Raw genomic sequence first — 27854 nt, forward strand, 5'->3', positions numbered from 1 at the left:
CACAGTAACCCTGATTCAAATTCCTCTTGGGTTCAGACTGTGGGATTTCGGCCATGGAACATGGAGTGAATCTGGTTCCTCGATAATCTGAGTAATCGGTTAATTCCCCCCTCCCCCGCTGTTTTCGTGGTGTTGTCGGTGTGGGAATGAGCGATGGGGATTAAGATGGGAACGGAAGCCCTGGTGTAGTGAGAGGAGGAGCGGTACTGAGGGTGAGTTGGAGCTTGGACTTAACTGCTCCCATTGCGGTGTGTGATCTCAGGGCGATAAGAAGGAGCCGCGATTACAAGGTGAGGAAATACTTTATCTTCAAAGCAATGGTTTATATATAAACTATACCTATTATATGCAGACGTATCTGTGTGTTCCTCCCATTCACTGTGACCATAGTGCATTTCACTGTACATCCATTTGTAACAGAAAGCCCAAATCTGAACCGAATATTTTTTGAATGTAAATACTATTTTAAATCGATACTTTGCCTCTGTCGGTGATCGATTCATGAACCATATTCATAAACCAGTCTATGCTGCAGTCTCCTTTTCTAGGATATCCCACCTGGTCAATTCTGCAGTACGGTCCCCCCCCTCGCCCAGGACAGGCAGAGATCATTAAAGCAGAGAGGCGAGAAAAAACAGGAATTGCAGAGCAGTTTTTGTTGCAGTTAACAGGGGGATACAAACACTGCGGTGTTTATTTTCTGTTGTTAAGGGAATGATTATTGACTCGAGCTGGTCGCCAAATGAAGGAGCCAAGCTCCGAACCTCCTTTAAAGCAGTCGAGGCACCTTATCTACTTTAGTATATTTGGACGGAAAGTAAAGATTCTGTAAACTGCAGGTCTCGTTACTTGCTGAACCTCATCACTACGTTATTTAGATGTTCTGTTCTAATTTCGTCTTTTGAAGCTCCTTGCAGAGCTTTGATGGGTCTTTGAAGTCCGGAGGTTTTGGGAAGGACAATAGACTGCTGTTTTTGTGTAGAGAACCTCAGTATCTTTCTAAATTATTGCTGAAGCAGACTGCAACAATGAATACATTTCTACCTAATTCACCGTCTTAAACTCATCTCTCAGTGGTTGGATGTAATTTTCCATCTTTTCCCACTCAAACCTCTACCGGTAACCCGCCAGTTCCATCTGTTTTGTCCTCACTTTCTTATGTTCTCTGTGCTTAGCGTATTTCATTCTGCCTTCATTTTTAAAATGTTTTTTCCCTGTCCTCTGTGTTCCTTTTCTATCCCCATTGCCCCTTCGATTTCATTATTTCTTCCTTTTCATTCATTTCCTTATCCTTTTCTTCGTTATCATTCCTTCTGCCATTGGAACGGTGTCAGAGTGATGGGCATCCCTTGGGTTGATGAAATGGAGCTCACGTTTGTTTCGGGGAATGGGTCCCAGGAAAGAAACAATTACGTTCAATGTTCTCATATCTCTGTCCCTATAGATGAAACGCATGCTGATTTGTAAGTGGCAACTACCGCATCCAACCGCCGGAAATTGGCAGCAGTTGTGCAGTTTGCGCCGATGTCGTAACGATTTTTATTTTTGGCGATTCCGCCCCATCCAAATGTTGAGTTCCTCTTCTGGTGATTGGTTTTGCAAGGACTCTCCTAAGAATGCCCCTGGTCAGACAGGTCTCGGTACCACCAGGTTAAACTAGCCACACACACAAACAAAAAACCAGTAATTTACTTGCGAGTCTGATCGATGGAGTGTCCTAATGTCTCAACAAATGTCAAGCTCTTAAAGAACTGACTAACAGTACGGAAAAGGGTGTGCGTGTTGGAGATGGCGGAAGGGGCCCGGTGAGATTTTCAACAGTTAATTCCTGCCAACCCATTTATACACTCCAAAAGTAAAACACACTAGAGAGGGTGCATTTGCTGCATCAAGATTGATACAAGAATTGCATTGGGACCATCAATGAATAGTCAAAGCTTTCACTATTCTACCACTGCCAATATTGCAGATGTAAAAAGATCACATTGTATGTGATAATGTCCGAATCAGGTGATATACCTCATACCTAATAAACATAATGTGACAATTTTGAGGTGGCAGATCAGCAGCTATCGGTTCTAGCTGGTTCAACCTTTGATCACTGGAGGAGGGGCTGAATTCTCGATTACTAGAAAAGTTGAATCCTCTGTTGTTGGAGGAAGGGCTGAATCTTTCATCACTAGAAGAAAGGTTGAATTCATCAATGTTAGAATGGCTGAATCTACCATCACTGGAGGATGGGTTGAATTCTCAATCACTGGTTAGAAGGGCTGAATTCTCTTATCAGTGGAGAAAGGCCTGAACCGCCCCATCATTAGAAGAAGGGCTGAATATTCAATTATTTAAATGAAGAAAGAGCTAATTACTTATAGAGAGGAAGGGTTAAATATTACCCACAAAAATGTCAAACCGGTTGATATAGCTGCCATGACTTCAGTGATAGCTGAAGCTGCTTTGGGGGGAACTGCTGATGCCTGAGTTTCATCTTTGAAACAATACTTAAGGTACAAACTGACCAGAGCACTGTACAGTTTGATCATGACATCCTCCTACTTGTATTGTACAGTTTGGGCCATGTTAGTTCAATATTCTATTGGCTTTGTTGATTGCTGCTCTGCATTGGCTGGACAGATTGAGCATTGAGTCTACTAAGATTCCCAGCGCTGGAATTTTTGTTTTGGGGCGGAGTAGCAGCAGGGCAGGATTTCTGCCTGCTCCTCTGACTCCAACCCAACCCCGGCCCATTTTCCTGGGTCAGGGGTCATTTACTATACATGGTAGGTTCCCGCTGCCAAGTGGAAAAGAAATTCAATGGTGCTGCAGCACCTGAAGAAACAGCAAGCAACCTCAAAGGGGCAGAAGGAAGGAGCTATAGCCGTTGTAGGCCTCGACAGGAACTGAGGAGGCTTCAACTATACCTTCTTCCTCCATTGAAAAAAATTAGGGCGTTTACCACTAGCCCGGGCTTACAGCCGACTTCCACCACACAGTCCAGGGGAGCAGTGGTAAAAGGGGTGAATCAGAAACCAGGCCCCGTCGGCAATTACATGTGGTGGTTGCTGAAGGGGTAGACAGCAGCGGTCACTGCAGAGGGCAAGGGGAGAATCAAGGTCGGGTCAGGGAGGCAGCAGCAGGCCTCACCACCGATTTTCCCCATTGTTTCTCTGTAATTTCAGGGAAGCGTGGAGGAAAATCCAGTCGCTAGTCTCTTTAAAGTTCATCCTTAGCTATTTCAACACCATTCATGATGTATGTATGGCACCAATTTTCTCTTCTGATGTGCATTACATTTGTCTGTCTTAAATTTAATCTGTCATTGTTTGGCCCACTCGCATATTTTGTTTAATTCATTTGCAGTTTCTGGGCTGCCCTTTCCAATTCAATTTCTTCTCGTTTTGTGTCACCTGCAAATTTGACCAATTTGTATTGAGTTTCTTAATCCAAGTCATTGATGTAAATTAGAAACAGTAGTGGTCCCAACATTGGGCTCTGAGGCAGCCAACTCAGCAATTTCTTACACCCTGCCATTACTTCTCTAACTTGTACATGCTGTTTCCTACCCTTCAGCCAATTTCTTACCTATTCCCAAGTTTTTTATTCATTCATGGGATGTGGACGTCGCAAGGCCAGCATTTATTGCCCATCCCTAATTGCCCTCGAGAAGGTGGTGGTGAGCCGCCTTCTTGAACCGCTGCAGTCTGTGTGGTGAAGGTTCTTCCACAGTGCTGTTAGGTAGGGAGTTCCAGGATTTTGACCCAGTGATGATGAAGGAACGGCAATATATTTCCAAGTCGGGATGGTTGTGGCTTGGAGGGGAACGTGCAGGTGGTGTTGTTCCCATGTGCCTGCTGCCCTTGTCCTTCTAGGTGGTAGAGGTCGTGGGTTTTGGAGGTGCTGTCGAAGAAGCCTTGGTGAGTTGCTGCAGTGCATCCTGTGGATGGTACACACTGCAGCCACGGTGTGCCGGTGGTGAAGGGAGTGAATGTTTAGGGCGATGGATGGGGTGCCAATCAAGCGGGCTGCTTTGTCCTGGATAGTGTCGAGCTTCTTGACTTGTGCCTTGTAGATGGTGGAAAGGCTTTGGGGAGTCAGAAGGTAAGACACTCGCCGCAGAATACCCAGCCTTTGACCTGCTCTTGTAGCCACAGTATTTATGTGGCTGGTCCAGTTAAGTTTCTGGTCAATACTGACCCCGAGGATGTTGATGGTGGGGGATTTGGCAATGGTAATGCCATTGAATGTCAAGGGGAGGTGGTTAGACTCTCTCTTGTTGGAGATGGTCATTGCCTGGCACTTGTCTGGTGCAAATGTTACTTGTTTAAGTTTTAACCTGAATTCCCCACAGCTTTGAGTTTAACTGTTACATTTTATGTGAACCTTTATGAATGCCTTTTGGAAATCTAGGTACACCACGTAGTAGGGTTGACTTACATTATTACTTCCTCAAATAAATCAAGGAGGTTGATCAGACCCATCCAAAGCCATGTTGGGTTGGTATTGAACTGTATTGAAACAACTAAGTATGAAGTTGAAAGTAATCTAGGAGTGTTAGTGGACAGTGCACTGAACATGCCCAATCCCTATAAACCGGCAATCAACAAGGCACACAGAGTGCTGAACCACATAGCCAAAACTGTAGATTATAACGCAGAGGAAATTATGCTTAAACTGTATAATGCCCTGGTCAGATGATGCCTTGACTATTGTGTCCAATTCTGGTTACCAAGTCACAATGGAAACTTTCAAGTCCTGGAAGCAATGCAGAAACTGATCAATAGCGGGTGATTTTAATCCCACCCCCCGATAGAAACCGACAGATACCGGGGCGGATGAGCAGTTAAAATTGCCCAGGTTACTTACCCACTCTGAAGCTGCTGGGAGCTGACCAATCGCAATTTTATCCTACTTATATGAATAGGATCTGATCTTCTGCTGCTTCTTGCTGAGGTGGCAAGTTGGCTGATGGGATTTAAACAAGGCCTGGGAGCGAAAATACCCCGGGCCTCATTTCTGGAGCAGGGATAAGTTTCTAACTCACAGTGCTGCCCATCCACTCAAAATTGGCTTGGAGTTAAAGTCGGGGCCTAGTGTCAGAGAACTCACTTATGAGGAAAGACAGGGGGATTTTCAATCTTGAAAGAAAGTGACTAGATGAGGTCTCATAAAGGAAAAAATGATAGGAAATAGCATAGAAAGGTAGTTCTGGAACAATACTTCACATTAAACCATATCAGCAAGACAAGGAGCTGAAATTTAAACTGATAAAAGGCAAATTTAAGTAGGTCTTCACAGAAAGGATAATCAACATATGAAGTAAGCTTCCAGGTAGGGTAGTGAAAACAAAAATTCTGGAATCACTTTAGAAACAGTAGAATGATGCGAAGGGAAGAAGGACAGTTTTTTTGTATGTGGATGGACTGGGATGGTCTGAATTGCCTACCTCATGTCATATGATCTTGTGATCTTATATAGCACACATTAGATGCAGATTGAACTTTCCTGTAGTCCTTTGGAAGAATTAGATGATACCACATAGGTCTCAGTGTGCCATACATTTAAACAAGTGGTTTTAAGAAGATAATAGTCACGATCGTGTTATCCCTGGATAAATTCACAAGAACATACCTGGTACCTGTGTGCTGTTTTTAATACAACAGCTTAGTTATTTTAGTTTTTTTTCTAGTTTTAATACATTTGTTTAAATAAAGAGTAAAAGAAATGGAAGGCCTACCTACTGATGCACACCATCGAGGAGGAATACATGTGATGATTCTGCTTATTTTTGACATTGTATATGAATGTGGCTGATGAAGGAATAGTCTTTAGTTAGTTTTTATTTATTTTTGAAGGTTTAAAAGAATATCGTGACCTAGTTACATTGATTTTAGTGTTTCCTAATTGGTGTGGTTGTTTTTTGGATCAATCGGGTATTTTGACATATTTTGCATAAATTGTTTTGCAGCAGTGCAGCACATAGTCATATGGTACACCTCACCATTGAAAATAATCTTGCTATCACATTGCTCCTAAGGCTACAGAACTTTGTATGTTGTGGTTCAGAAAGTCACATGTGCTTTCAATGGCTCAATTGTGGAATTTTAATTTCTTCATGAACCATCCTTGAGGCCTGCATGAGTGAAATTGACAGTTTTTGTTATAGGCAGTGTGGACTCTCACCCACTAGCAACTAATTCAAGACTGCACCTAACTTGTTTTACTTAGGGTATTTACAGCCATTAGAGAAAAGACTTTCAATCTATCAGCCTGAACTGCATTTATGTCCAGAAGCACAATGCCTTAACCCACCAAACTTGTGGGAAAAAAAATTACTCTTAAAAACATGATTGGAATAATAATTTTTAGGAATTATTGCATTGAATTCAGTGTTTCCACCTATATTGAAAACATGTTTGAGGTGATTTTTTTTTAAATATTGGAATATTAAATATTTGTGCATATTCTAATCCATCTGAATTGATTTAAATTATGTAATTTCTGTAGTACATTTGGCTAATAATTATATTTCTCCTGATATTGATTCAACTTACTGTCAGTCTGGGAGTACTGATGGTGAGATTCCACCTCTCAAATAAAACAGTTTAGTTTTTTATGAACGGGTACTGGCAATGTCACTTATTCCCTCACAGCAAAACATTAAAGCTTTGAAACCAATACTCATATCACCACTGCGCCAAGTCAAAGTATCTAAGCACCTAAAGGAACAGCTAGATATCCTTTGAACACCCATTCACTCATCGCTGTGTCCCAACACACTCTTTAATCAAGTCATTCTATCTTGCCTACAGTCTGTCAATATCAATCACTATTCATGCTAAAAGCAAACATCAATTACGGTCAATCAACATCTAACAACTCAACATGCTAGCAATTAAGCCAAGAGCCATGAATCTCTTCAGCAGAAGTATTAGATTTTTAAAGCAGAGACCGGAGGACTGTTTAGGTAAAGAAGTTATGTAAGAGTGGGGGAGTGTTAAGGTAAAGATGTTATGTAAGACTGGAGAAGTGTCAAATGGTCAAAGGGAAAGGACCGATTAGCACAATGATAAAACCCATCTGTCTGAGAGGAAAGCTCCCAACTTTGACCAAGCACTGCAATTTTGTTTTATTAAGAGGTTCTACTAACACTAATGAGGAACCAAAATAATATGTCAAGAAAAAGAGAGCTTGGTTGTACTTAAAGATAAACAAGATGTTTACAATGCAGCCAGGGTGTAGTTGGAGCTTGCACGGCCCTTGCTCCACCTAGTTTTTCACGCATTTTGCAGAAGGATTCCTGAAACAATAGCAGGATCCTTCTTTGCATATTTAAATTGATCTAACGTTGATTTAAGGCAGCCAGCAGGTATGCCTAAAGACAGTGAGAACCAATATGGCTGCGGCCATGCCACCGGTGCAGATTAGGTGCAGGACCTTGCACCCAGAAATTGGTATACATTGAACCCGCTTTACGCCCAAAAAACAGGTGAAACGCACACCAATTTCTACCCCAGCATGCCTAAATAAGTTTTGCTGAATGTGGCCCATGCCAAGTGCCAGGATGTGGGATCAGGCCCACCATATAAGTTGAGTTTGACACCCCTATTGATGAATTACACAATGGTTTGGAGTGGTGCAATGTTTGAACTTTCTTAATACTCCTTGGTGCAATGTCACAGAATGGCCATCCACAGTTCTTTCATGCTATAAATTCCTATCATGTCACCAGAAGAAGCAATGAATGAAGGTTTGCCATGGACTTACAGATAGGGAAGGAACAATAGGAGACTAGATCACCCCCAGCCCTCCCTCCCATGCTGTTCTGATACATCTCCGAGCAGCAGTCTCCTCGGGGCACAAACAAAAAATTCTGAGAATAAGTCATCTATCTGTTCTTTCAGCCAGAGTATCGAGTGGTGAGAGCTAAGAAGGACAAAGAAAATATAAATTTCATGGAAAAGGAAGAATGATGAAGAAAAAAATGAAACCATGCAATAATGCATCAAATAGCAACAAGTGGGATCTTATAATCAGTTGCAGAATGATGGATGAATTAAGAGAATTGAAAACAAAATAACTTTAAAATGGGGAGAGATAATAAAATGCAAATTTGTCTGATTTGCAGAAGTTAAACTTTCAGCTTCAAGAAGGCGAAAATGTTGAGAAATAAATCAATATTCGGCTTTATATTTGGACTAATCACAAGTCACTGAAGACAGAGCTAAATTTCTGGTAATTCCCAGTGATTACCCATAAATAGCACTAAGACCTTGAGATCACTAGCACTAATTTTCAGATCCGTGTGCAGGCTGAGTGGAAACATGGCTCAGTGGGATTCACACCTGTCTGATTGGATGAATATTGACCCTGCTTGAACTTCTAGGGTAAGCCTAGTTATAATAATCTAAGTGAGCTCCCGATCCTTCCTTTGAGGCAGAGATAGGAGAAATTACAATGAGGAATAAGAAAATGGCAGAGACGTCAAACAAATATTTTGTATCTGTCTTCACAGTAGAAGACACAAAAAACATACCAGAAATAGTGGGGAACCAAGGGTCTAATGAGAATGAGGAACTTGAAGTAATTAGGATTAGTAAAGAAAAAGTACTGGAGAAATTAATGGGACTAAAAGCCGAATTAATTCCCTGGACCTGATGGCCCACATCCTAGGGTTCTAAAAGAAATGGCTGCAGAGATAGTGGATGCATTGGTTTTGATCTTCCAGAATTCCCTAGATTCTAGAACGGTCCCTCTGGATTGGAAGGTAGCAAATGTAATCCCACTATTCAAGGAGGGAGAGAGAAAACAGGGAACTACAGGCCAGTTAGCCTGACATTAATATTAGGGAAAAAGCCAGAATCTATTATTAAGGACGTAGTAACAGAGCATTTAGAAAATCATAATATGAAAGGCAGAGTCAACATGGTTTTATGAAAGGGAAATCATGTTTGACAAATCTATTAGAGTTTTTTGAGGCTGTAACTAGCAGGGTGGAAAAGGGGGAACCAGTGGATGTAGTATATTTGGATTTTCAAAAGGTATTTGATAAGGTGCCACACAAGAAGTTGTTATACAGGATTAGGGCTCATGGGATTGGGGGTAATATACTAGCATGGATTGAGGATTGTTAACAGACAGAAAACAGAGAGTAGGAATAAACGGGTCATTTTCAGGTTGGCAGGTTGTAACTAGTAGGGTGAACAAAAGAACATAAGAAATAGAAGCAGAAATGGGCCATATGGCCCCTCGAGCCTGCTCCGCCATTCAATAAGATCATGGCTGATCTTCTACCTCAACTCCACTTTCTTGCCCAATCCCCATATCCCTTGATTCCCTTAGAGTCCAAAAATCTATCGATCTCAGCCTTGAATATACTCAACGACTGAGCATCCACAGCCCTGGGGTAGAGAATTCCAAATATTCATGACCCTTTGAGTGAAGAAATTCCTCCTTATCTCAGTCCTAAATGTCCGACCCTTTATCCTGAGACTATGTCCCCAAGTTCTAGACTCTCCTGCCAGGGGAAACATCCTCTCAGCATCTACCGTGTCAAACCCTCTTAGTTTCTTATTTGTTTCAATGAGATCACCTCTCATTCTTCTAAACTCCAGAGAGTATAGGCCGATTCCACTCAATCTTTCCTCATAGGACAATCCTCTCATCCCTGGAATTAATCTGGTGAACCTTTGTTGCACCACCTCTAAGGCAAGTATATCCTTCTTTAGGGTGCCGCAAGGATCAGTGCTTGGGCCTCAGCTGTTTATAATGTATATCAATGACTTAGATGAGGGGATCAAGTGTAATGTATCCAAGTTTGCTGACGATATTGAGCTAGGTGGGAACGTAAGCTGTGAAGAGGACACAAAGAGGCTGCAGAGGGGTAGAGGCAGGTTAAGTGAGTGGACGAGAAGGTGTCAGATGGAGTATAATGTGGGGAAATGTGAAATTATCCACTTTTGTAGGAAGAATAGAAAAGCAGAATATTTTTTAAAAGGTGAGAGACTAAGAAATGTGATGGTGTGGGGGGGAGGGGGTGAGCGGGGTGGTGGGGTGGTGGGGTGGAGCTGCTGACAAAGGAAAGGATAGAAAGAATGAACTTGCATTTATATAGCACATTTCATGACCGCAGGACATCCCAAAGCACTTCACAGCTAATTAAGTACTTTTGAAGTACAGTCACTGGTGTAACATAGGAAATGCGGCAGCTAATTTGGCATAGGTAGACCCAAACAGTAACAAAATAAATGACCTGAAAATTTGTTTCAAGAGTTGGTTGAGGGATAAATGTTGGAGAGTTTGGGAGGGGGCAGTAGAGATGTAGGAGGATGCTGAGATAGGGAGGTGATAGTAATGCCCAAAGTTATTCCCCCGTACAACAAAGCCCAGGATCATCCCCAGTCTTCCCAAAGCTCAGGAGCGTGTCCAGTGCTACCAAAGTGCAGCAGCTAAACCCCACTCCAACTACTCAGTATTTATAATATAAGATAATCAGCTTCAAATGGTACACCTTGCCTGCCATCCTGCTGTGCATTGCCAGCATTAAAAACTAACAAAAAATATAAATTAAATACATAGGTAAAGACAAAAATACAACAGAAAAGGACAAAGAAAAATCAAAGGTGAAAATCCCCAACTGGAAGAGAGCCAATTTCCGTGATTTGAAAAGGGATCTAGCACAGGTGGACTGGAAACAAAGATTGGCCAAGAAAGGAGTAAAGGAGCAATGATAGGCCTTCAAGGCAGAGATAGCTCAGGTATAAACCAAGCATATTACCATAAGGAGGAAAGATAGGGCATCCAAAGCTAGAGCTCCCTGGATGACAAAGGAAATAGAGGTTAAAATAAAAGAGAAAAGGGAGGCTTATGACAAATGTCAGGTACAGAATACAATAGAAAACCAGGCAGAATACAGACAGCGTAGGGGGAAATTGATAAAGGATATAAGAAGGGCAAAGAAAGAATATGAGAAGAGATTAGCAGTAACATAAAAGGGAACCCAAGAATCTTTTATAAACATATAAAAAATAAAAGGATAGTAAAGGAATGGTGGGGCCGATTAGGGACAAAGAAGGAAATCTTCTGTGGAGGCAGAGGGCATGACTGAGGTACTGAATGAAGACTTTGCATCAGCGTTCACAAAAGAAGAAGATGAAGTTAATGTCACAGTGGAGGAAGAGGGAGTAGAGATATTGCATAGGATAAAAATAGATGGAAAGAAGGTGCTAAATAGGTTGGCATCACTCAAAGTTAACAAGTCACCTGGTCCAGATGGGATGCGTCCTAGGTTGCTGAGGGAAACAAGGGTGGAGATAGCAGGAGCTCTGAACACAATCTATCAATCCATCTTGGATATGGAAGTGGTGCCAGAGGACCAGAGGATTGCAAATGTTACACCCCTATTCAAAAAAGGGGGGAGGGATGAACCTGGTAACTACAGACAAGTCAGCCTGGCTTCAATTGTGGGAAAATTATTAGAGACCATTGTCAAGGACCAAATTAATTCTCACTCAGAGAAGCATGGGTTAATAAGGGACAGCCAGCACAGATTTGTTAAAGGCAAATCATGTCTGACTAACCTGATTGAGTACTTTGATGAAGTATCAGAGAGGGTTGATGAAGGTACTGCAGTAGATGATGTCTATTTAGACTTTCAAGAGGCATTTGATAAAGTACCACACAACAGACTTATTTGGAAAATAGAAGCACATGGGATTAAAGGGATGGTGGTAACTTGGGTACGTAATTGGCTAAGGGATAGGAGACAGAGAGAACAGATGTTTTTCTGACTGGAGAGAAGTATGCAGTGGGGTCCCCCAGGGATCAATATTAGGACCATTGCTTTTCTTATCATACATAAAATATCTGGACTTGGGTATAGGGAGTACAATTTTGAAGTTTGCAGCTGATACAAAATTTGGCAACATAGTAAATAGTGAGCAGGATTGAGGCAGACTTCAGGAGGACATGGGCAGACACGTGGCAGAAGCAATTTAATGTGGATAAGTGTGACGTGATGCACTTTGGGAGGAACAACAGGCAATATAATCTAAATGGAACTATTTTGAGGGGGTGCAAGAGCAGAGGGACCTGGGGGTGCATATCCACAAATCTTTGAAGGTAGCAGGGCAATTTGAGAAGCAGGTTAAGAAAGCATATGGGATATTTGGCTTTATAAATAGGGGCATTGAATACAAAAACAAGGAAGTTATGCTAAACCCTTACAAATTACTGATTAGGCCTCAGCTGGAGTATTGTGTACAATTCTGGACACCACACTTTAGGAAGGATGTCAAGGCCATGGAGAGGGTACAGAGGAGGTTTACCAGGATGATACAAGGGATGAGGGACTTCAGTTATGTGGAAAGAATGGAGAAGCTGGGATTTTTTTTATTCGTTCATGGGACGTGGGCGTCGCTGGCATAGCCAGCATTTATTGCCCATCCCTAATTGCCCCTGAGAAGGTGGTGGTGAGCCGCCTTCTTGAACCTCTGCAGTCCGTGTGGTGAAGGTTCTCCCACAGTGCTGTTAGGAAGGGAGTTCCAGGATTTTGACCCAGCGACAACGAAGGAACAGTGATATATTTCCAAGTCGGGATGGTGTGTGACTTGGAGGGGAACGTGCAGGTGGTGTTGTTCCCATGTGCCTGCTGATCTTGTCCTTTTAGGTGGTAGAGATCGTGGGTTTTGGAGGTGCTTTCGAAGAAGCCTTGGCGAGTGGCTGCAGTGCATCCTGTGGATGGTACACACTGCAGCCACTGTGCGCCGGTGGTGAAGGGAGTGAATGTTTAAGGTGGTGGATGGGGTGCCAATCAAGCGGGCTGCTTTGTCCTGGATGGTGTTTGAGCTTCTTGAGTGTTGTTGGAGTTGCACTCATCCAGGCAAGTGGAGAGTATTCCATCACACTCCTGACTTGTGCCTTGTAGATGGTGGAAAGGCTTTGGGGAGTCAGAAGGTGCATCACTCGCTGCAGAATATCCAGCCTCTGACCTGCTCTTGTAGCAACCGTATTTATATGGCTGGTCCAGTTAAGTTTTTGGTCAGTTGTGACCCCGAGGATGTTGATGGTGGGGGATTTGGCGATGGTAATGCCATTGAATGTCAAGAGGAGGTGGTTAGACTCTCTCTTGTTGGAGATGGTCATTGCCTGGTCATTGTTCTCCTTAGAGCAGAGAAGGTTAAGGAGAGACCTAATATAGGTAGTCAAAATAATGTGGAGTTTTGATAGAGCAAGTAGGGAGAAATTGTTTCCTCTGGCACGTGGGTCAGTCATCAGAGGTCATAGATTTAAAATAATTGGCAAAAGAACTAGAGGGGAAATGAGGAGACATTTTTTCACAGAGGGTTGTTAAGATCTGGAACGCACTACCTGAAAGTGTGGTGGAATTAGATTCCATAGGAACGTTTGAAAGGCAATTGGACATATACTTGAAGAGGACTAATTTGCAGGACTGTGGAGAAAAAGCTGGGGTGTGGGACTAAATTGAACAGCTCTTTCAGAGATACGGCCTGGGCACAATGGGCTGAATGGTCTCCTTTTGGACTATAAGATTCTATGATTCTATAAAGAAAATAAAGGCCACTCATTTATGGTTTTCATTGAATAATGGACAGTCGTGGAATTCATTCTCAAAGGCACCAATAAAAATCCCAGAATACCATCTAAAAAAAGTGGAATTTGATTTATTCAGTCACTATAATTCAGTGGCTGTGATGTTATCCGCTGCATGACATCAACCCCTGTTGTTATAAAAAAAACTGTATCTTCTGACTCACCCTGAACAAAGCCACAGGAGATCTTCTAGTCATTTAAAAAATATTTTAAGTCAAACCCAGACAGATTTTTTCTGTGTGCCTGGTTCACTAGAGATAACCTGGATCTTGAGAAGCCAAAGAGGAGGCACTCTGCCCCAGGTAGTCCCTGTGCAAAAAGGATCTATCAATGTGCTTTCTGGATGCATGAACATCACTTATTAAAGCATTTCTGACTTAATGATAATATATGGTATCTGTACAATTGTGGGATTGGAGATGTTAGAAGTCAAAAGGCGCAGCAATACTGCCAGAACTTTCCCAGCACCACGGCACAGAAAATCACTAGTGTTACTTAGTTACAGAGATAACTACAGCTGCAGCCCCATTAATCATCTATAAAGGATTCATACTCGGCTCACAAAAAAAATCTCAGAATGTGTTAAATGGACCATAATGAGTAGGTGGGGGCAAGTTATATGCTGCAATCAAATTGAAGAGTTCAGATGATTTATGAAAAGGAAAAGTGGCTGTAATCTTACCACAAGTTTCAGGTGGCTTATTTATAATGGGCTGGATTTTGCTGTAAAAATAACAGTGAGGCTAACAGCGCTCACAGTTACTTATGTCCAAATCGGACAGTAACATCCGGCGACCGCACATGCGCAGTTAACCGCGGAAACCCGGATGTTGCCGGCCGAGATCCGATGCTCCTCCAAAAGCTGCGCAAAAACAACATCTCGCTGTCTTGCTCCCCTTTCAAATGTATTGAATGGCGTGAAGCTCCTCAAAGTGGGGAAACGGCTATTTAAAATCACCATCATTTTTACAAGCACGAATAGTATGTGCAGAGGTCATGTTGAGAGTATAGTTTACTAATGCAATGTGAATTATCAGAATTTGTATCTTTTTGATGGCTTGACAGTAAACCATTGCCAAACTCATGCAATTGAACGGAACTTTGTACCGGCAGAGGTTTTAGAATGTCTTTGGGATATTTCTGGCTTTTGTAGCTTTTGATGTGGTGCTTTTTAGGCAGTTGCTGTTTTTAATACTTATGAGAAGTAAAGAAATATATCATAAAACACAGACAAAAAGAAAGGTAGAGAAAGGGATAATGAGAAAATGAGGGAAGACGAGAGAAGAAATAAAGGCAGATATTAAGAGATAAAGGCGGATATGGAAAAGATAAATTAAAAAAGACATTATAAATAAGCCAGAATATTGAATGATGAACAGAGGGTGACAGATGTGCAACAAGAAAAACAGAATAGCAGAAAGATAGAACTTAAAAAATATATATTTACTGATTACGGTTAGTTTGTATTGAAATATTCTGGAAAAATAAATCAATTGTTGCTGCTTAGTCACCAGAAAGCAGATTGTAAGTACAACATTTAGAGGACTTCAGCAGAACAGGATTAAAGGGCACATGCAAAGGAGTGCTTCCAGTATTAATTTTTATGGGAGTTCAGTGAGCCACAAGGCATTCTAGTACCACAAGGTACAAATTACAATGTCTGATGATAAATGAAGATAAAGTTAATGATGAGGGCTGGTTTGGATATGCCCCAAATATAGTATTTCATGGTACAAGGTGAAAGAATGCAATCCAAGAAAATCAGCAGACACCAGAGACAGACTATCTACACCCACGATGATGCCAACAACCATATTTGTGGGTCTTGGCACACTTACCTAGCAATGACCATGAGGAACTGGCTCCACAGACTTTTGATCAGCATGAAGCCATTTGCATCTCTCTGTGATTTTCTGCAAGGATACCAGCAACCAACCTGCATCACAGGACCTGTGACAGTCAAAGTCACCTCTTCCCTCAATCTTTCCCCCCACTACCTCCTATCAGGCATGCTGCACAGCTGTCCTCTGAGGATGGTGCCTTGTAGTGACATCCCACTTTGGACCCACTAATGCAGCAGCACCTCCACTATGCCAGCCATCAAACTGAAGGTTCAAGTATTGTGCCTGTTCACCACTTGCCCGTGGACTCCATTTCCTCCACCACATTTACTTTGCCAGCTACTGCATTTTTCTAGCCACTTTTGTACCCCAAAAAAACATTTGGAAAGGCTGAAATATGCAGTAAAAGCATTGACAGACATTTTAAAGTCATTGTTTTGCCTAAGTGGCCGCATCCTTTTAGCTTTCCCACCCTGCCTTTTTGGTGAGCTCCCAGTGCTAGGCCCAAAATGGATGGAGAGCTCACCATGAATAAATAATGAAGATGGACCCTGGGGATTCCCAGGATATCAATCCAGCTAGAAACCTGTGTGTTGCACCCGCTGTGTAGATATCTTGGTGGTTTCTGTAGCCGTAGGAATAATCAGCTATTATGTTCCATCTTTATTGTGTTTGTTTTAAAGTGTTATTTTCCATATTTATGTATTCTTTTATAACTCAACAATAGCATGAGTTTTAAGAGTACATATTTGGAGAAGAGAGGAAGAGTGGGCTAAGTAATATCATGTTCTTAGGCCTCTTTTGAAAAAAATGTCCATTAATGTCTAAGCTACACATTCTACGCAGTTTAGAACATAAGAACATAAGAAATAGGAGCAGGAGTAGGCCATATGGCCCCTCGAGCCTGCTCCACCATTTAATCAGATCATGGCTGATCTTTGACCTTAACTCCACTTTCCCACCCGATCCTCATATCCCTTGATTCCCCTAGAGTCCAAAAATCGATCTATCTCAGCCTTGAATATATTCAATGACTCAGCATCCACAGCCCTCTGGGGTAGAGAATTACAAAGATTCACAACCCTCTGCGTGAAGAATTCCTCTTCATCTCAGTCCTGAATAATCAACGTCTTATCCTGTGACTATGCCCCCTAGTTCTAGACTTTCTAGCTAGGGAAAACAGCCTCTCAGCATCTAACCTGTCAAGCCTTCTTAAAATCTTATATGTTTCAATGAGATCACCTTTCATTCTTTTAAACTCCAGAGTGTATAGGCCCATTCTACTCAACCTCTCTTCATAGGACAACCCTCTCATCCCAGGAATGGATCTAGTGAACCTTCGTTGCACTGCCTCTAAGGCAAGTATATCCTTCCTTAGATAAGGAGACCAAAACTGTATGCAGTTCTCCAGGTGAGGTCTCACTAAAGCCCTGTACAACTGTAGTAAGTTTAGGTTATTTTTCATTATTAGAAAATCAGAAAAAGTGGCATCAATGATCTGAGTGCACTGGTATTAGTGACAGTTACTCTGTAATGTTTCAGTATGCACTGAACCTCCCTGCATCATATACTAAATGTTACTGGTACCGTAAAACCAATTGAGAGTGAAATTCGACTTGGGCGGGGATGCAAAACAAGTGGTATTGCATTGGCCACCCATTATGCGCCCTGCCCGATATCAGTCCCATTGACCTCAATGTGGCATATAACAGGCGGCAGGTGCGATCCCGCCCATTTTGCATCCCCACCCTAGACAAATTTCACCTCCATTCAATCACTTAATTTGCTGTGTGAATGAGTTGAGAATCAAAGAGTGCCCTCAGACTTTAGATCAGTTCTTGATTGAGCAATATGTCTAACATTTAATTGGACTCCATACAAAAGTATCTGCTGGACAAGGTGTCAATATGATATAAATTTTAAAATGTAGTATTAGTATTCCTTCATAAATTCGCTTGCATACTCGGTACATTCTATATTCAATCTAGTTCTAGATAGGATAGAGCTATCTGGAGGCAGAACATGATATTGTTTGGATTTTCCCCATTTTGACATCTTGAATACAGTATTGGATTTGTGACAAAAGGAGTCTCAACAGAATCCAGCCTCAGTGTCCTAGCTCTAATGGTGGATCATACTTATCTGATTGAGCCTAAACTTTCCAGCTCACAATTTGATATGCAATGATGATAATCCTGTGATTGGTGTGCTTTTGCTGCAGTAATACCACATTTCTAGCCATACGGAATCTCAGCAACACACCAACAACATGCATTTATATTTTGCCTTTAACGTAAAAGTGTTTCACAGTTAGATGGGCGGAAAAGTAAATGCTGAGTCATGAAGGAAGAGGTTAGGAGATGACCAAAAGCCTGGTGGAAAAGATGGGTTTTGTGGAGATTTTTAAAAGTCAAGCAGGAAGTGATGAAGGGGATTAAGAGAGTCAGACCCAGGCTGCCAAAGACTCTGCCACGAATGGTGGGGTGAAGGGAGGAGATGATGAATAAAAGGCAGAGGAACAGAATGTTTGGAGAGATTGCGAAGATAGGACGAGTCGAGGCCAAGGATGGATTTAAAGATGAGGATGATGATTTTAAATTTATTATTGGGGGGGTGGGGGGAGATGGTTGAGAAACCAATATAGGTCATTGAGGATATGGGTGATGAGTGAGTGGGACTTATCGTGGGACAGGTTGCGTATGGCAGTTATGGACCAGTTGAAGTTTATGGAGGGTGGATGATGGAAAGCCCACAAAGAGAATGTTGAAGCAGTCAAATCTGGAGGTGGTCATTTATGAGGGTTTCAGTGGTGGAGGGCTGAGGTAGGGTTAAGGCAAGCATTGTTGCTGAAATGAAAATAAGTGGTCTTTATCATGGAAAGAGTATGGGGTTTGAAACTGATTTCCATGTCAAACAGCAAGTTAAGATTAACAATGATCTGGTTAAGCTTCAGCAGGAAAGGGAGGTGGAATCAGTAGCAGGGGAGCAGAATTTGTGGTGGGGGCCAAAAACGATGGTTTCGGTCTTCTTAATGTTGAGGTGGAGGAAATTATGACTTACCCAGAGAAACAGACTTCATTCCTGGATAACCCCAAATATTGTCTACTTCCGGTATCCTGCCCAATTCAATATCCAATTGATTTTTTCCATACACACTCTAGACGCTGGTTCAGCTCACAACTTTCAGATTTTTAATCCGCACAGGTCTGGAGTCTGTTTGTACTGATTAAAAGTCTGGAGTCTGTATATTCTGACTAAGTTCTTCCCTCCAGTGATATGCCAGTATCGCCCATATCACTCAGGAGTAAGTGTTTAGGGCACCGTGCTAGGGATCAGTCCTGTTGGTTTGTCTAAAACCAGAAATGAAAGGTGACTTTTGATTTTTAGGTTGTTAGTCTATAATAACAACAACTTACATTTATATAGCACCATTAACATAGTGCCCAAGGCACTTCACAGGAGTGTAATCAGACAATAATTGACACCGAGCCAAAGAAGGAGACATTGGGACAGGTGACCAAAAGCTTGGTCAAAGACATAAGTTTTAAGGAGCATCTTAAAGGAGGAGAGAGAGATGGAGGGGTTTAGGGAGCAGATTCCAGCGCCTAGGACCTAAAAATGACCTATAGCATCATGTACCATACACTTCTGATAATTGCACAATGGTTGTTTGAGATCTCCTTTCCTCAAGCTTGCAGAACCAATAAATTACAATTCATTCTGTCCCTGAGAATCATTGCATCAATCATTGCATCAATTTTCATGTGCATTGTAGTTTATGCTTGGAAAGTAGTAGAAACATTTTACTTGTAGCGATACCTTAGAACATAAGAAATAGGAGCAGGAGTAGGCCATATGGCCCCTCGAGCCTGCTCCGCCATTCATAAAGAACATGGCTGGTCTTCGACCTCAACTTCACTTTCCTCCCCCCTTGCAATATAGGCCAACATGTCATTTGCCTTCCTAATTGCTTGCTGTACCTGCATGCTAACTTTTTGTGTTTCTTATATGAGGACACCCAAATCTCTCTGAACACCAACATTTAATAGTTTCCCATCATTTAAACAATATTCTGTTTTTCTATTCTTCCTACCAAAGTGAATAACCTCACATTTCCCCACATTATACTCCATCTGCCATCTTCTTGCCCACTCACTTAACCTGTCTATATCCCTTTACAGACTCTTTGTACCCTCCTCACAGCTTACTTTCCCACCTAGCTTTGAATCATCAGCAAACTTGTATACATTACACTCTGTCCCTTCATCGAAGTCATTAATATAGATTGTAAATAGCTGAGGCCCAAGCAGCGATCCTTATGGCACCCCAGTTTCAGTTACAGCCTGCCAACCTGAAAATAATCCGTTTATCCCTACTCTCTGTTTTCTGTCCATTAACCAATCCTCTATCCATATTACCCTCAACCCCATGAGCCCTTATCTTGTGTAACAACCTTTTATGTGGCACCATATCGATTGCCTTTTGAAAACCAAATATACTAAATCCACTGGTTCCCCTTTATTTACGCTGTTAGTTACATCCTCAAAAAACTCCAGCAGATTTGTCAAACACTATTTCCCTTTCATAAAACCATGTTGATTCTGCCTAATCATATTATGATACCTTTTCCTGTAAGTCATAAGAACTTACTACATAGAATGCAAAAAGTCTATTCAACCCATCCACCCTATTCCTTTCAAGGGATTCATATCATTCGTACTGTTATGTGCTTGTGCTGCTATTTAAAATTACATTTTGCAATGCTCTCTCCGGGTGCAAACCCTTGCTAAACAGGAGTGTGAATCAGAAAATCAGGCATAATAAAATTAATCACTGACCACTACACCCAATCATCCGTTCCACATTCGTATCAAGTGAGGAGTGGAGCCTTGCAAAATTTACCCTTTGATCTCCAACAGGAAACAAGTATTCATATGTAACAATGGGTAGTTTTATATTGTGGACTTGAGTGCACCAGGAAGTAGATTTGGTCAAGCTCATTTGATTAAGGCCCATAACTGTCGGCAGTCAGACAGAAGATACCTTTCTACCATCAGTCAGGATTGTGATTTTGCTTCAGCCAGCCTATAATAATGTAACATAGCTCATATCAATTTGATGTTAATTCTGTAGATCAGTGATTAATTTAAAAACTGAGATTCGTCATCTATACCCTTTCAAAAACCTATTCTTATTTGTGCCTTTTCTATTTCTGTTCATAATACTTCTGACCAAGAGGGAGGGCAAGTCATGTGTTCCCAACATTTGCCAGTTCTACTTGGTGAGAGGCCCAGTGTGACTCAGTCTCCAATGTTACCTCCCTTCTCATAAATATCTCTCTTCTTCCTCCTTTACAGCATGGCTGAAATTGGGAATTCACAATGTGGTGGCATGGGTGTGAGCCTGCATACTATGTCTCCAAAGCATCACTGTGACACAGAGCTTATTCATTTTTATTGTTATAGACAAATAGCGAAAATGGATAAGGAAAAGAAAGATATATGTTTGTCAGAGGGCAGACTTTAGGGGCATTGTGAACACAGTTGGATGTTAGGCTGGGAGAGTTGCCATACTAAAAGGATAATCTTTGGTGGGCCAAATGGAAACAATGTGCAGGAAAACACCAGCTAGTCCACCGAGCCTGACCCACACAGCCAGAGTGTTTTAAGCATTATTATATACAACCCCCACTTCTCACCAGCAGCCATGTAATCTCTTGGGAGAAGCAAAAAAACATAAAAAACCCAAGGCTAATTTAGGAGAAAAAAAATCTGGAAAATTCCTCTCCGATTCCCCATAGTTAATCATAACTAATGCAAGAGGCCACATTGACCATGATTTTTTGTGTGCCACGATCTCAGCCCCAGACAGGAACTAGTCCAGCTCCCTTTTGAGGGCATGCAGCAAATCTGTACTTATTGCAAGAGCTGACAAATCGGTCCATAGGTCTATGATCCTCTGGGAAAAGAAGAACCTCCTGGCATTTAACTTAGTTCTCTCCTTGCTTAACTTATACACGTGACCACTGTTCCTGCCTTACCTATCTAATTGAAATAATCTGTCAATCTGTCTGTTGGTAGGGAGAGATTCTGCAGGGCCCCCAAACTCCTGCTCGAGCAAAGGACTGAGCCAGGAGATTTTAAAAAAAAAATTGTGCTCTTTGGGGGTCCAGATCCCTTGCCAAGCCTGGACCTCAATGATTGAGCCTAGATGGAAGTCATAGGGGTCTCTTGGCATAACCTGATCTGCCCTGTTTCCTTGGCGGGGGGAGATGGCGGGGGGGTGGGAGTTGACTGGTCTCCCATCAAAATTACGGTGAGAGACCAGTAGAACCTCCATGGAATTTTGGGGCCAAAATAATAATCAAGATCACGGATTTCTGGTTTCCGCATAAACATGGACATTATCACATCATTCAAATCCAAAAGTGCCGCTAATGCTTTAAGAATTCCATGCAATAGAAATGCAATTTGACCTTATTCGGTTCCCATAAATCAGCAGTCGTGTTAATATATTAAACATTATACAGAATGAAAAAAATTCTCTCACTCAGATTAAACAATGCCATTGGAGATCTGTTAGTATAGGAACATAGGAAGATAGGAACAGGAGTAGGCCATTTAGCCCCTCGATCTTGTTTCGCCATTCAATGTGATAGTGGCTGATCTGCAACCTAACTCCATATACCCGCCTTAGCCCCATATCCCTTAATACCTTTGGTTAACAAAAATCTATCAATCTCAGATTTAAAATTAACAATTGAGCTAGCATCAACTGCCGTTTGTGGAAGAAAGTTCCAAACATCTACCACCCTTTCCGTGTAGAAGTGTTTCCTAACTTCACTCCTGAAAGTTCTGGCTCTAATTTTAGGCTATGTCCCCTAGTCCTAGACTCCTCAACCAGCGGAAATAGTTTCTTACCAGGAATCATTCTAGTAAATCTACGCTGCACTCCCTCCAAGGCCAATATATTCCTCCTAAGGTGCAGTGCCCAGAACTGAACACAATGCTCCAGGTGTGGTCTAACCAGGTCTTTGTATAGCTGTAGCATAACTTCTACCCCCTTGTATTCTGGTCCTCTAGATATAAAGTCCAGTATTCCATTAGACTTTTTGATTATTTTCTGTACCTGTCCATAACATTTTAATGATCTAGGTACATGGACCCCTAACTCTCTTTGGGCCTTCACCGTTTCAAGCTTTTCACCATTTAGAAAGTACTCTCATCTATCCTTTTTAGGTCCAAAGTGGATAGCCTCACACTTGCCTACATTGAAATCCATTAGCCACAGTTTTGCCCATTCACTTAATCTATTAATATCTCATTGTAATTTTATGCTTCCATCCACACTGCTTACAATGCTGCCTATCTTTGTGTCATCATCAATGGATATGTGGTTCTCTATCCTGTCATTTAAGTCATTAATAAATACAGTGAATATTCCCCTCCAAGTTCCCCTCCAAGTCACAAAACATCCCGACTTGGAAATATATCGCCGTTCCTTCGTCGTCGCTGGGCCAAAATCCTGGAACTCCTTTCCTAACAGCACTGTGGGAGAACTGTCACCACACGGACTGCAGCGGTTCAAGAAGGTGGCTCACCACCACCTTCTCAAGGGCAATTAGAGATGGGCAATAAATGCTGGCCTTGCCAGCGACGCCCACATCACATGAATGAATAAAAAAAAATAGTTGAGGTCCCTACACAGATCCCTGTGGGACACCACTAGTCACATCCTGCCAATTTGAGTACCTGCCCATTATCCCCACTCTCTGTCTCCTGCCGCTCAGCCAATTTCCAAATCAGGTCAATAATTTGCCCTCAATTCCATGAGCTTCAACTTTAGCTAACAGTCTCTTATGAAGGCTGTTATCGAAATCCATGCTGGCTCTCTCTGATTAGCTGAAAATGTTCAAGGTGTTCAGTCACTCTATCCTTAATTATAGACTCTATAATTTCCCGACAACAGATGTTACGCTAACTGGTCTATAATTCCCTTGTTTCCCTTTCTCACCTTTCTCAAATAACAGAGTGACATGTGCAATTTTCCAATCTAGAGGAACGGTTCCTCAATCGAGAGAACTTTGGAAGAATATTATTAGGGCTTCTGCAATGTTCTCACCTTCTTCCTTTACAGTTCTGGGATGGAAACCATCTGGTCCTAGGGATTATTTTCTTCATTACTGTTAATTTTCTTACATTAATTATGGTGAGCCCCCGTCACCATTTCAAAGTTAGTTTCCTTGGAGTCTCTGGCATGCTATCCTCTTCCTCTACTCTAAATACTAACATAAAGAAATTATTTAACATGTCCGCCATTTCCATCAATATCACTATTATCAGTTTTTAAGGGGCCTACATTGCTCTTGACCACCCTCTTTTTCCTAATATAATTGTAAACATTTTGTTTGTTGATTTTGATATCCCTTGCAAGTTTCTTCCTTGTTGCTCTTACTATCTGTTTTGTCACCCTTTGCTGTTCTTTGTATCTCTCTCAGTCACCAGGATATGTGCTTTTTCTTGCATTTTTGTATGCTTTTTCTTTTTGTTTTATGTTGTCCCTTACCTCCTTTGTCGTCCATGGCTGTTTTTTTTGGCAAGTAGAGCTTTTGCCCAAATGAATACCTCTCATTGATCTTTTCTCATTTTACCCATTAACAGGTTTGCCCAGTTTACTGTGGACAATCTCTGTCTCATCCCCTTGAAGTCGGCTTTACCTAAATTTAGAATCTTAGTAGCTGATACGGGTTTCTCCCTTTCAAACACAGCATTGAACTCGATCATATTATAATTGCTATTAGATAAATGTTCATGCTGTTAACTAAATCTGGCTCATTACTCATTATTAAATCTAATATGGCCTGCCCCCTTTTTGATTCTAGGACATATTGTTGAAGAAAGCTGTCCTGAACATGCTCAAGAATTTTGCTACCTTTCTGACATGAGCTCGTCTGTTTATTCCAATCAATATGGAAGTTAAAATCCCCCATTAAAACCACTCTGCCTTTGCTACATGCTTGTCTAATCTCTGCATTTATACATTCTGCCACTTCACAGTTGCTACCAGGGGGCCGATACACAACTCCCACTACAGTCTTAAATCCTTTTCTATTTCTTAATTCTACCCATAAAATCTGCACTGCCTGCTTACCTCTCGTTATATCCTCTCTTAACATTGAAGTAATTTTATCCTTAATCACTAAGGCTGCTCCTCCCTCTCTACCAGTTTCCTTATCCTTCCTATAGACCTTATAACCTGGTACATTCAGTTCCCAGTCCTGACTGTTGTGCAGCCATGTCTCAGTAATGGCTACCATGTTATACCCTCTAAGTTGAATTTGTGTCTGCAATTCACTCAATTTGTTCCTTATGCTCCGTGCATTTATATAAAGACCGCTTATTTGGGCCACAACCTCTAACCTGTCCTTCTGCTCTAATGTTGTTTTTCTCACATATTTCCTATTTCTCTCGCCTGATTTAATTACCTTACATCTTTTCATTTTCCTTTTACCTGTAATGCCTAAAGCATAATTTCTGACTATTACTCTACTCTCTTCCTTTTTGTTTGTTTTAGAATTATTATTTATACTACCTTTTCCACCTGTGCCCCCCTCTCTCTCCCCCTCCCCCATTTACTAATTTAAAGTCCTTGTGACCTCCCTATTTATCCTTTCCGAAAGGACCCTGGCCCTAGCCCAGATGAGGTGGAGCCCATCCTAATGGCACAGTCCCTTCCTGTCCCAGTACTGGTGCCAGTGTCCCATGAAATGGAACCCCTCCTTCCTACACCATATCCATATGTAACTTTACTGTTTTGTAAAATTCACCGATTATACAATTTTGCATTTACAGTCTGTCTTTCAAACTTTGTAGTTACATATCTGGCTGCAGTGCATGGTTTTGGGTGAAGTAGTCTTCCTTCACATATTCCTTAAGTACATATCTGGTTATTGATCTATTCATCTTTATGTCACTATCCCTCTATTACTTATTTTTATTCAGATTTCCTTTCTCCTTCTCAATGTGTATCAAAGAATTTATTTTTGATTATATTTTAGTTTTTTTATGATTAACTAATAAATGTGAATTAACAACTTGTACCCAGTGTGTAATGACCTTAAATTGAAGAGTTCTTTATTCAAACTTGCCTGGATTTGTCAATTAGCTGATGCATGTGTTTTCTGTTTTCACAGCTAAGGCAATTAAATGCCGTTCTAAAGTGCGACTTTGAGTGGGAATGGTTTAGCACATCCTCCTGATCAAAAATATGTTCACTGAGAAAACCAGCACTGCTGTCCCTCAGAAGCCTGGGCAGAAGAAGACAAGGCCTCAGGGTCTTCCATCTCCAGCTCTTTGTTGTGCCTGCGGCCTCTGCATCATGTTAGCGGGGATCAACATCACTCTCGTGGGAGCCTTTGCCTTTGGCACCTTCTTGCCAGTGAACAATCCGCCCATCATTATCGGGCCCATCTTGCTGGTGGTTGCTTTCACCTTCTTTGCGGCCTGCTGCATCTGCAGTCGGAGACCCCCGGCCCATGGCCAAAGGAAGTCCAAACCTGGCTCCAATATTGGAATCATCAAACCTGGTCACGCCACATTTGAGATTGAGACTAGTGAGCACACAGTGCAAGACACGACTGCAGTCCAGCTCAGCCCCACAAACTCACCGGTGTCTTCTAAGAAATCCACCCCAGTCCACGAAAACTCAAAGACATGTAAACTATTTACAATGGACGGCAACAACCCTGGAGCCAAGTATACAGCTGGTGCTGAGTCGATACAACTGAACCTACCCCGGGACTTGGGCTCATCCTCATAGAACTGACCTAAGCTCTGAGTGCAAAACTACCCTCACTATATGATGTCATGGCTAAGTCTCTTGAACCTTTCACCAGCAGAAACCTATGTTTAGATTTGAACAACCTACGCCCCAGACCGTATTGACCTACTTTTCCGTCTGAACTGCAGTCACCTTCATTTTTAAAATTTATTTTGTTTAAACAGTGACATTTTAATGTCTCCTGCTGTTTCCTGAGAGCGAAATGCACATAAACCAGAAGTGATTCAGTAAGAAGTCCTTTTTTTTTAGCAGAACTGTGAAATTTGAAAATGAAAACAAAAGCAACATCTGACTGTAACTTCACCAAGCCCCAAGTCACGTGACTATTGCAAGCGTCTGTGGACATTCTAAGTGCCCTGGTGAAAAGGTCTAATTTGATTGGTTGAGGACTGTATGGACCATAAACAATGTATGCCAAAAATACCGACTTTTGTCACCAGATGTGCATTTTTCTACCCCCGGCGCAAGAGATAATTTGGGACAAAGTACAAGAACCTTTTATTTTAATTCAGATATATCTGATTTAATACAACATTGTAAGAAGATTAACTTTGTAAACAGAGATACATATTTTGGCAAAACCCACTTTCCCCTATATGCTTCAGCATTCATTTTGAAACTCCTACTTTGGTTTATGTACTTTATAGATGCCCTCATTGTGCTGACGTGATTAAACCACTGGACAAAGGAAGCAAAAGTAAGGGGAATAGAGCAAGAGGAGGAATGTGATGATAAGTTTGCTTTATTCATCTTTCCTGTTTATTAGTTATGGATGATAACAGCAGTTGGAGTTCTTTAATGGGGGCAGCCTGAGGGAATGGGAACTGTCCCATGTATTTGCTTGTCCACATTAATACTGAGACATAAACAACGCTATAAAGTAATCGGAAAGGGATAGAAAGAAAAGTATTAGGGAACAGCCAGTGCCAATCAGCTGTTAACTTATAATTATGAATAACATATTTATTATTGAAGGGAATGTGGGGTTGTGAAAGTGCCTGGAAGTTTTGTTTTGTTCAGTTAACTACTTCTGTAGGCAATCTTTCCAATCTGTCATTGTATAAGACATATTATCCATTGTATTTGTCCACACAAAAACCAATTTCAAATAAATGTTTTCTTGTATCTGTAAAGCACAACTAGACATAAATTATTTGTGTAAAAAGGCTAGATGGGCTGAGTGGGGGGACCCTATTACAATCTCTATTATTTACATTTGCTGAGATGCAGTAAGTTCTGAAAACTAACAATGCTACTTTGAATTGAATTTGTTAATAATAGGAAAACCAGAGCCCTGTAATACCGTGTGCTCATCTCAAGTAAGTGTGGGAGTATAAGAGGGTAGTGCTACTGCTTATAGCTCATTCACTAACACTAAGAGTGTCAGAACACAAAGGGCAGAGTTGCTGCACCTGTTGCACCTGGGCATATTGGATTGTGGGGCACAGTGCATTGAAGAAAATAACACATGCAAACTACCACTAACAATGTGATTGTGAGAGGGCAGTCATACAGTGTACAGCCCAGGGCTGCACACACAAACGGTCTCATGCAGGAGATTGTGATTTC

At 41.5% G+C, this 27854-nt stretch overlaps 1 protein-coding gene across 1 annotated transcript; it reads left to right on the top strand.

The window, feature by feature from the left end:
• Nucleotides 1-26451, top strand: tmem275a (transmembrane protein 275a). The gene is made up of 2 exons (XM_067989676.1): nucleotides 1-290; nucleotides 25639-26451. The coding sequence occupies exon 2, from the start codon at nucleotides 25713-25715 to the stop codon at nucleotides 26262-26264; it is 552 nt and encodes a 183-aa protein (XP_067845777.1). The 5' UTR covers nucleotides 1-290; nucleotides 25639-25712; the 3' UTR covers nucleotides 26265-26451.
• Nucleotides 26452-27854: the final 1403 nt, after the last annotated feature.

This window comes from Heptranchias perlo, chromosome 9, assembly GCF_035084215.1.
Source record: "Heptranchias perlo isolate sHepPer1 chromosome 9, sHepPer1.hap1, whole genome shotgun sequence".
NCBI lineage: Eukaryota > Metazoa > Chordata > Chondrichthyes > Hexanchiformes > Hexanchidae > Heptranchias > Heptranchias perlo.

Coding starts and splice junctions, on each gene's coding strand:
- tmem275a (XM_067989676.1), top strand. CDS start 25,713: ATGTTCACTGAGAAAACCAGCACTGCTGTCCCTCAGAAGCCTGGGCAG.